This window comes from Acyrthosiphon pisum, chromosome A1, assembly GCF_005508785.2.
Source record: "Acyrthosiphon pisum isolate AL4f chromosome A1, pea_aphid_22Mar2018_4r6ur, whole genome shotgun sequence".
In the NCBI taxonomy this organism is placed as follows: domain Eukaryota; kingdom Metazoa; phylum Arthropoda; class Insecta; order Hemiptera; family Aphididae; genus Acyrthosiphon; species Acyrthosiphon pisum.
Window position 1 is genome coordinate 118,127,882 of NC_042494.1, and position 11,872 is coordinate 118,139,753.

At 25.7% G+C, this 11,872-nt stretch overlaps 1 protein-coding gene across 1 annotated transcript in view; it reads left to right on the plus strand.

The window, feature by feature from the left end:
* LOC100168197 (protein CREBRF homolog) overlaps positions 1-5,975 on the plus strand; it is a 12,542-nt gene extending 6,567 nt beyond the window's left edge. Inside the window, 8 exon segments of the mRNA XM_029488130.1 lie at positions 2,961-3,486; positions 3,548-3,649; positions 3,720-3,924; positions 3,987-4,163; positions 4,717-4,790; positions 4,895-5,020; positions 5,563-5,613; positions 5,616-5,975. Of these exon segments, the coding sequence (XP_029343990.1) occupies positions 2,961-3,486; positions 3,548-3,649; positions 3,720-3,924; positions 3,987-4,163; positions 4,717-4,790; positions 4,895-5,020; positions 5,563-5,613; positions 5,616-5,650 (1,296 nt within the window). The 3' untranslated portion in view covers positions 5,651-5,975.
* Positions 5,976-11,872: the final 5,897 nt, after the last annotated feature.

Below are 11,872 nucleotides of genomic sequence, written 5' to 3' on the forward strand. Positions count from 1 at the left end.
GTGAAACCCCATTTCAATACAAGGTCATCGAACTGAAAATATTTAGTGGTACCTCTTAGCGTGAACATACTGTATATTATATTGGCATATACCTAGTATATTATCTATTTGATTTTGTGATATCAATTTGTAACTATATAGTTGAAGAATTAAAAAAAAAGTATTCTATTATATAAAAAAAATTACATGAGGTTAGGCAACTTTCGATTTTTATAAATGCTTTACAAAAATTTATAAAATACCATAAGCAGATTCTTTTTATCACATTTTCAGGCTTTCCGGCTGAGAAAAACTATTTTTATTAACAATTATTATATGTAAAAACACTTAATTCAAAAATTTAATTTTATTCGAAAATTATTATATTTATTTATAAGTGAAACATTTTAAGTATCTACTTTTTTTTTACTTACATGATAATAACAGTAATCAATTGAGAAAAATTGCCACCTGTTTTACGTTGTTATATCTAATTTCCCGCAATTGTGTCGAGTAAACAAATGGTCATATTTCTTAAATGAGAATGCAAAACAGTTCCGAAGATACCATGTGGTGGTTTGCTAACATTTCTAAAGGTACTATTTCACTTTCCCTGTATTCTGTTTAAGCTGTGTGGTTAACCTATTACCTACAACAATATATCAAATGGTTGAAAATATTCAACTATTCCATTTTGTTTTAGATAAATAATGACTAGTGAAAATATTTTACCTAAACAATATTATTTAATATGGTGAATAGAAAATTCTGAACACGGACCACACAGTCACACGGTCAGTATCACCATATTATTTTGTTTCACCATGCAATAGTAATTTATTTAGTACCTACCTTATATTCTTATTAAAATGTATCATAACTTACCTATGTTATAGTATATCAAATAACGTAAACCATATAAATGTTGGAAAAATTGTTTTCCCGGCCAAAAAGCTTGACATTTATATACAAAAAATTCCCTATGTATGGTAGATTTGTTAATTTTTTAATTTCACTGTTACTTGAATATTATTATTTTTAAACTAAATTCAATTTTCAAATTGTTGATGCTTTTTTTATAATATTTGGTAAAATTGTTTTTCTTGATAAAAAATCCTGAATTTGTAATTCAAGCATCCCTTTATAGTTTTTTTTTTTAATTTTTTGTAATGTATTAAGAAAAGTTGTGGTAGGTACCCACAATTTTTTTATAAAATGAAATAGTTTTTTTAAATTTTTTACTTATTTAGTTACAAGTTGATATCACAAAATCAAATACATAATATATTATATTAGGTATGTCTATGTAATGTATAATTGTACTCAGTTAATTTATGTATGTAAGTTGATGATACTGGTCGGTATTCCTTATATTACTAACCATGGTTGGACGTATATTATCTTACAGACCATAGTCGAGTGTCTAGACACACTGTAAATTATTTAGATAGCACATTATCCAACAATTGTTATGTTTTAATAATATTCTATATTTCTATGTCTGTTTACCACTAATTGCCTTTCATATTATGTACCTACTATTAATAATTTTGAATGATTATATTCATTGCAATTATTAAAATATAAATGATACCTATACTGATTCATTCTATTATTCAGATATATGTTTTACAGAGAAAAAAAGTTTCATAAAGAAGGATAAAATGTACCTATGTGTACTTATGAATTTGATTATACCACTCCAAGTTGATTCTTTTATAATTAACTTACTTATAGTAGATCACATTTGTAATCAAAAATAAGGTATACAATTTAAATATACATACATAATTAATGAAGTCCAAATATGACACAGTAGGACTTCTTATCTGGTGCCTTGCATTGAAGTTAAATCATGGTATGTGCAAAATATCACATGGCTAACTGGGATTTTTAGTAAAATGTGTTATTACTTACATCAACCTCTGCCCAACTCAAACTATATTTATTAGAACTAGGTAAATATTAAAATATTAAGAACATTTTAAATTAAATCAGTAAAAATATTTAAATTATCAACATTTTTCATCATTATTGATGTCTGTTTAATTTATTTATATTTTTTTATTGACTAATTTAATTTAAGTTTTATGACATTAACCAATAATCTAAATATATATATATATATTTAATAATACATAAATATTCATATTTCCTTAATATTTGGCAATAATTTGTTCATGTAAAATTTTTTTTTAATTTTTTATATTATATAGCGTTTTCCATTACCGCACCAATTCATTACATATCATAGCCCCCATGTAAATTAAATTCTTTACACACACCTGTAAATAAAAGAATAGTTATAAATTTGTTCAAATTATAATGTATTATTTGTATTAAATGTTTTTTCAAGTTATGATTCATAATTTACATAATAAAGAAAATTGTTGTTATTAAATAAAAAGTGCTACATTTTTAATTTTTTGTTAACAAAGTCGTCTATATAATATAATATTATTATGATTTGTGGATAAGTTGATTATAAGTTTGAGAATATAACTGAGAGTAAAATTAGGATTGAAAATTACATTTGAAAATTAGAAAAACATATTTGGACCATGCATGTAAGGGGCTATCGGTAATATTAAAATTTTTATGCTGTTGTTTCCATGTGTTTTTTGATAATTTGTGCGGTAATGGGGAATGCCCTTTTTAGAAATTATATCTGATCATACATCTTTAAATATTATATAGGTACTTACTTTAAAACATTATCAAGTTAACTATAGACTGTTTTTAAACTTAATTTGATATATAAAAGTTCAGTTTTGATTACCATTAGAACCTAATCAAAGACTTCTACAAGTATTTTTCAACAATTAACTACTTACATTAAACCTTGCTTAGTTTTAAGTTTAAAATTGAATTTTAGTTGACTTGAGATTTTATTTCAACATATGTTCTTTTTCTCTATTATGTATGAACATTTTTAATTGCATATGGCTAAAAATGTATTGATCATTGGTTTACTAATGCAGGTGGATCAATCCGATTTGCTTCACGGACCAACATTAGCTGAATTAAATGCCAATGGTGGTGAATCTTTATTAGAAGACCTCAATTTTGATGATCTATTATTACCACCTGATTCAGTAAAATCTGAAATACCTGATACAGTCCCATTAATGAGTTCATACTTGATAGATCATGTTGTGAATACTAGCCCTGTTAACCGACCAAGTTCTTCAAAATCTGGCTTTCAACTTTCACCGAACAGTTGCAGTTCACGTTCATCACTTTCTCCAGGTCCAACAAATTCAATAACACTACAAGAACTCTTGAAGAAAGAAACAAAATCACAGAAGTGTTTATCTCCTCCTATATTTGGAACTAGTGTTCCGGGTTCAGGATTTATGCTGGCTAGCAGATCAAGGGGAAATCTTTCGTCATCAGCTCCTACTCATCTTGGACTTGAACAAATATGGCAGCGTAGAGAACCTCGACAGCATTTATTATCCACGGGATCATTAGCTGAAGCAGGATCTACTTCCTCGCTTTCAACTGGTTAGCTTAAAATAAACTTTAACTGTACAATTATAAAAATATAAATTTTAATTTATTTAAGGAGGTGTTTTGAGTCCAGAAGCTTATGATTTTTCTTTGGATGAAGCCATTGATGATTCTGACGATGATACAGAACAAGAAGAAGACTATTCATCTGATAATGGTTGGATTTTAATAATTATAACTATAATATAGTAACAAATACAACAGCCTTGTTATTTTTAAATTGGTAGACTCAGGGGACAGTGATTGTGGTGGAGCATCTGCTAAATCATCTTCACACAAGGATAGATTTTTTTGGCAGTACAATGTTCAGTCTAAGGGTCCTAAAGGTCAAAGATTAGTTTTAAAATGTAAGCTAGAGGATCCCCATTGTTTAAATGAGGTTACTGATCCCGTATTTAGTCCGAATTGCTCAATACAAGGAATTAAACATAGGTAAATTGTAAAAATTTGCTTATAAATTAAATTTTATATTAGTAATTATTAAAATGTTCTAGTGGTAAAGCAAGAAAAGGAGATGGTAATGATTTAACACCAAATCCAAAAAAATTACAGTCAATTGGCAGAGAATTGGATAAATTGAATAGAAGTATAACTGAAATGACACCAGTCAGCGAGTTGCCATTTAATGTTAGACCAAATACACGTAAAGAAAAGAACAAATTAGCATCCAGGTACATTTTATTGTTAAAAATAAGTTTTTAATTATATTTGATTCAAATAATAATTAATTAACTTTTATTTTATTAAAAATAAAGCTTATTCATACTACTTATGAACATACTCTGTTAAGGTTGTCACGGTATGTGATGAACTTAAGTTTTAATGATTGTCTGTATGATATAAAATATTTCATATTTTAAGATAATTAAAAAAAATTAATTCTGTTAAGAAATGTATTTAATCTTAATTCTTAAAACTGATAATTATATTAATAATCTATAGTGGCACTAACTTTAGATGACATCATTATTTTGTGTTATATCACAAAAATTGGAGAAGATAAGAATATATTATATTCTGGTCTTAAATTTATACATATGACAATAATTTAGAATTTCTCTGAACACAATTGTTAATTTTATAAATTTATTATTGAATTTTATGAAGTTCTTTTTACGTTAAATTTTTAACAATACAGATTTTTTTTTATTTGATTGTTTAATACTTATAGTTTATTTGATTAATATTTAATTCAATTTTTTTATGATTAATTTATATCTGCAGAGCATGCCGATTGAAGAAAAAAGCTCAACATGAAGCGAACAAAATAAAACTTTTTGGATTAGAAACTGAACATAGTAATTTTTTCTATTAAATTAATTTAAAGTGTTTAAGAAACACTTTAAAATATTTTTTGAAAGATCCAAGGATTTATGTTTATAATTGAATTAATTTTTCTTAGGGCGTTTGATTAATGCTATAGCTCAAGTGAAACAGATGTTAGTCGCTAGAACAACGAGTGACTCATTTCCAAAAGAAAGTCAAGAATTGACAAATGCCAGTGAGAAAATTGCAAAAAATGCTACCAGTAAGTCATTTTTATTTATAACAGTTATAATATTACATCACTATATTGTGAGCCACAAAAAAACGCAACTCGATTGCGCCCACAAAAAGATTTTTTGTCTTGGTCCAATTCTCCTACCATGTGGTAACTGATGTGTGAACAATGTGGCTAGTCTCCTATAGAAGCACTCCCAACCTGATGCGTTTTGTCAAAAGGTGCTTGTGCTGGTTTTAAGGTGGGAATGCGCGAGATTGAACAATTTCTGGTTTCATATAGTTAATTAGTTCAATTATTTTTTACACACATGAACAAAAATTACTTAGCTTTGTCAGTGAGTTAATTGGGTAGTTTTAAATATTTCTACCGAAATATATTTAGTCTTAAGCTTTACTGGAAATGCCTCAAATTATCCAAAATAAAAATAAAATTGGCTCTCATAGAAATCAAAGGTCACTATTCTAATTAATACCGACTTCTCTACATTCTATTCATCACTAAAACATTTCAAATCAGTGTACTTAATCAATCATTTTTTATATTTTTATTCTTATATTATTGTTTAGGATTAAAAGTGGCTGGACAAACTACAGAATTTGTGAACAAAGTTCTGGAGAAAACCAAATTAGGTGCACGGCGAGGTGGCTTGGATGAGCTATAGTTGCCAAAAATCAAGTACCATTAAACTAGTCTTTATATAAGTTATTAAGTTAAGATATTATTAAAGATGATCGCCAATAAACTCTTATTATGATTAAGTTGACCACCAAAGGAGTCATTAATGTTATTATTGCAACTGTTGTTTATATTTTTAATACTATTGATTAATAATTATACATTTATCGGTCAATTATAAAATCCTACTACTTCCCAGAAAGTATGTTATTTGTTCAATATTAACAGTATCATTACTGATACTTTAATTCTTAATGACTTGATTTATCTTTATAAAATGTAACTGTTATGTGTTTTGTCGAAATAATTTTGATTTGTTATTATTATTTTTATTATATTTTTTGCCTCTTTTGAGCAGCATATATTTTTACTACCATGTAAATATGTTTGGTTATCATTACTTATTAATTATTATGTGTTTATTATTGTTAAGAAAAGGCATACAATTTAACTCTGCATGATTATGTGTGTGTGTACATTTGATTGAGTAAAACCATTTCATTACAGTATTGTTTAATACATAGTAAGCTAACTTACTATTAAATTAATTGTATTATTCATAAAATATTTAATACATTTTGTACTAAAATAATCTCAAAAAAAAAAAAAAAACAATGTAAATATTAAATCATATAAACATTATAAAAAAGTTTTAAACTCAATTTAATGTACATTCATGATATTTAAATAATAACATTTTTAAATATTTTATATAAATTATGGTTATATTTTTAAATTTGGAAGCTCAATAATTTTAGATCAATGTTGATCATTTTATTAACTAATAGGGAGAAATAATTATGAAATCGTTAAAATTATTGTATAATATAATTTGTTGCTTTTATTAAATTACCATTTTCTGGAAAATATAAGAATGAGACATTTTACTGATGTCTTACAACACTTTTAATGGGGTATTAAATATAAATATATTTTAACAAAGTAGTAATATTCAGTATTGAGTTTAATCATATCTTTCAATTAATTTTTCACTTTATAGTTACTTGTTCTCTGAAAATAATAAATTCAAAAAATCATTGTAAAGTTGAATTGATTTAATATTGTATGACAAATTTTATATTCTTTACACTGTGATTTTCTCTGCTATGAGTGAATTATAAAAAAAATCAAAACTATATTTTTTTACGTTTGAGGGCACTTATTTAATACTAATGATAATTTACCATTGTTAATTTTCAGCTTTAAAAGTAAAATTATATAAATGTCAATTTTACAATTTAATATTCCATAATTTAGTTTAAACTTAACTAAAATGAAAAAAAAATGAATATTGACTCAAGTTATTTTTTATTGAGAAACAAATCTGATAACAATAAAATGTTTATTCTCTGAAATGATTCGTTTTAAATCAAAATATGATCTAGTTAGTTAAATGTTTAGTTGGATAACAACATCGTATAAGTATATTTCTAAATTAAAATAATATTTGGGATTTATTAAAATAATTTAATAATTTATCATTAGAATGATAACGTAACTCTTAGTATGAGCTATATAATAATACTAATTTAATATTGATAAATATAGATATACAAACAATTTTAGTGATTTAATATCACTGGATATGATTATTTCTTTTAAATCTGCTTTATTATAATATAAGGTATAAACATTTAACTTATTACGCTATTTAGGTTTTAAGTTTAAATAATTAAATTCATAATTAACAAATATTTATCTGTGATCATTTTACATTTAAAGATCACTGCTTTAGTATTGTATTTTTTTAAATTTATTATTGCTCTTAAACCATAAAAAAATCATTTGAAAATGTTAATTTAGGTTTATATAATTTATACTGTATTATTAAGTAAATATTTTTAATTCAAAAGGGTTAAGTTACTAATAGATTCTGTTGGAAAAATCTAGTTACCTACTCAGAGAAATGTGATAAAAACACGGGTTTGCTCATTTTATTAAATATTAACAAATAAAAAAAAACCTTTTTTATGATAGTTAAATTAAATTCCATTAAATTGGGCTTCGCAATTATGTTTATATTACTTAGCATTGTATTTATAAACATATTAAGCTTCTTCCGACGTATTAAAAAATTTACTTTCTTGTTGTAATTTGAAAACAAACATCAAAATTAGTTATTTCATTGTACCAGATAATAGGTCTACTTTATTTTTTTAATATTGTTTAATTTTAAGGTATGTTAAAAATGTTAACTTTATATACTAAAATACCCAAACTATTGTTCATTTCAATTTTATTTATTTCATTTAAAATATCTGGGAATTTATATTACTAAACAGCTCTATAATGAAAAAACATCAAAACCATATTTGTATTATTGAAAGTTGTTTATAATTAGTGTATATTTTAAAATCTGGTACTTGAGGTTGATTAGTTAGTTTTATTGTAGTTTTGTAAAATTAACTATCTCAAAAGTGTCTTGCCGGTTTAAAAGCTCTTGTACAATTAAAGATGCTCATTAAAAATAAGAATATTAAAATTTATGAAAATATAGATTTACATTAATATGAAATGTTGTGTCATGTTTGTGTTCAGTATGTGATAAACCCAGTACCACTTTAATTTTTTTTAGCTGTTTTTTTAAACTTCACAAAACAATTTATATTCTTTAAACAAAAATTATACATTATGTTATAGTTATGATAAATGTATACAGTTCATTGAGATTTAATATTAAATATACTTACTAAAATTGTGGTAATGTTATGTAGGTGTTAATTTTAAAAAAATAATATTAAAATATATTTGTCAAAAGCTTACCTATAATATGTGATTATTATTTTGTAACAATTTTAATTTGTATTGTGTTAAGTTTATTTTTTTGTCATGTATTTTATGCAATGTACTGTTTGTTTTTTTTTTTTTTTTTGTTTAAATGTTAATACAAGATTAAAACGCACTTTAATACTTGCCAATGTAATTTTCCAATTTTAAGTGAGGATGAAAAATGCCGAAAAATATTACTATTTTTGATTTAATAATAACAAAAAATTTATTTTTGTTGTTTTTGTTATTTTGGTTTAATTATATATGAGTTAACTATTATATTATAAGACTATACAAACTTTTAAGAATAAAGATTATATAATAAAATACTCATATTATTAAACTTATCAGATATCGCTGTCTTACACAACTTTATAAAGTATAATAGAATTCTTTTATATTTCTATTTGCACAATAATTACCTTTATGCGCCATTATGAGTCCAGAGACCATGACATAATAGAACATTATTTGTACAAGTGGTCGTCACCTTGGGTAAAATTTATAGCCATAAACATATGGTCGAAATCCTATGTATAACGAGTATGCTATATTTTAATTAAACTTTTTAGTCTGCTATAAATATCCTAGTATAATCTGTGAGTGGTTGGTATATTGGCTACTGAGTACTGAGTTTATCTAAAATAATCAATTAATTATAATTATTTAACCGTTGTCTGTTAACTGTTTCGGACTGTTTTTTGACACATTTTACATTTTTACATTATGTAATTCTGGGAACATTAATTGTAAATACATTTGTACCTAAATAAAAATAACAGGTAGCAGGTACGTAATCTGGATGTACAATATTGAATTGGTGTGTAAGTTAGTAGGTATTTAAATTTAGATCTTTTATTTTTTTATTTTAATAAGTATATTTACAAACTATACGAAACAAGGTATAATGAGTAAGTGTGGTGACATAAAAACATGACATAAAATAACATTAATAAGAAGGCTCCCAGCAGTGCTACCTGACTAGAAATTAGCTTTTTTTTTAATAGTTCGTTAGTTAATCTTTATTTATTTTTTTTAAGTATTGAGCAGGTCTTTTGGCCAATTTCTTTTTAACCTTCTAGGAATGAGTGAGGTATAATGTGGATAGACAATCTATTTTTTTATAGTATTATTAATATTATAGTTCATTGACTTTCATGTGTTTTAGTGTTTATGTACATTTTGAAGTGACAGAAAGAACTGTTTACAAAGTGACGCGCAAATTCCAAGTGTATTGCTGTGTGTATACGTATTATATATTTATATTATTATTTTAATATATTCATTAAATTCAAAATGGCACGTGTTACTAGCAGGAAATCTATTTTTGGCGGTAAGTGTCTGAATCTTCATATTGAGTGTAAAAATAAATCTTTTTTCATGCCACGTGACCGCGTAAATTGGCAGTTTCAAATAAAATGTAAACAACAACGCAAAAATTTTTTTTTAGAACAGATTCTTTTTAATTTTTTTACAAGTATGTAATTTGAATTTTATTAAAAACAATTTTTATTCTTCGATCATTATTATTGTATTGCTGTGGAAGTGAATTTAACACAATATACACGTTTTAGTTATTTTTTGATTTTATGTCTAGTCCCTTCAGGCACGGATCCAGAGCAAAGATCTGGGGAGGGGAGGCAACAATTTTTTTTACTACACAAATACTATAAAATTATTATAATAAAATATTATTCGTTATTCTTAATTTAAAATTTTTTTCATAATAGTAGATATAGGTAATCAGGTAGTCGGAAAAAAAGCCCAATATAATATATGTAATAAATGTCCCAGCAAACACTAATGTATATTAGACCATAGACATATAAATAGGTCTATGTATTAGACGTCTAATATATACCAATCCATCATCACGTGATAAATAAATTATTGATTATTTAATATAAAGATCGACAATGTGAAAAGGAGTTTATTTGTTATTTAATATATAATATTTATATTTATAAAAAAATATGTCTGGGTCTGTCTCTTAGTCCTATTGAGTTTAATTTTAGATTCTCAGTGAAGCAATAAATGCATAAACGTATTGATATTATTTTTATTTTTTGTTTACACCATGCGTAGTCGAAGTAATTCTTCGATTTACAAATTCAGTCGACTGATAGTCGATAGTCCATGTGAACTATCAAATATTTATTCGATAGTTTTATTCATGGATCGAATAGTAAAAACCATCGAATACACAACCGATATTATTTATTATTTTTTTGATTATTCCTGAAGTGAACAGTAAAAGTGTAAAACCTATCGCAGAACTATTCGATAATTTTATCAGGGGTAAGAAACTGAATTGGCCGAATCGGGTGATTGTGGTCTTGAGCACGGTCTCCAGGGGGCGTGGCATACATGAAATAGGAAACGGTAAACAAGCTGACCCCGCGTAGCGTATCCTGCCTATGTTTAAGGAAACGTTTACGTAAACATGTTTAGCATGATGTTGGTGCGCGGAAACGTTTCCATGTTTTTCGGAGGTTCAGACTTCAGAGTTCAGATCATAGGGAAACAAAACCCCAATCAGCTGATTGAGTTTCGCTTCAATATTATTCTATGGTTTTATTCGAAATTAAAAAATAATTTTGATAAAAGGCACAATTTACCACTGTAATGTGTTAACTAGCATTACTCCAGTAGATATTTAGATCCAGTGGTTCATTAGATGGATGATAAAGGTGTCATTTCCCTTCTTCCATTTTAGATTCTGAGCGGAGCGAGGAAGCTATTGGTTTTACAATGGTGTTTTTTATTTATTTTTTTTTTTTATCCTGTATACAAAATTTCTACCAAAAGGAGTGCTTCGATTTCAACATATAGTACCCTATCTTTTAGCAAATTTGATCAATATGGTACTTTAGAGAGGTCATTTTTCGATTTTCTCAATAGTTATTTAATGCCAAGGGAAAAACCACTGAAAAATTACGAAAAACCGCTAAAAATGGGATTTTAATTTCTAACGCTTTGTTTATCACCATAGAAACGAATAAAAAATTATAATATCATAATATTAATTCAACTTACATGATAAAATAAATAATAACAATATAAAATATCCAGACTGATATCAGTCTCCGCTCAGAATAGTTTTTCTTATATTATCTATGAATACAATCCATTATACGATGACCCATTTGTTATCTACTGTACAGCAGAGCAACATCCACTTTTAGATTCTGAGTGGAACGATGAATGTATTGATTTTACAATGATGTGTGTTTTTTTTTATTTTTAGATTCTGAGTGGAACGATGAATGTATTGATTTTACAATGATGTGTGTTTTTTAATTTTTTAATTTTTTTTTGTGTCTGTGTACACGATAAGTAGTCGAAATAATGCTACGATTTTCAACTTCAGTATCTTGTTCGATCAGAAAGTGAATATCGTTGGTGCATTGGGGGAGGTCAAAATTTAAATTT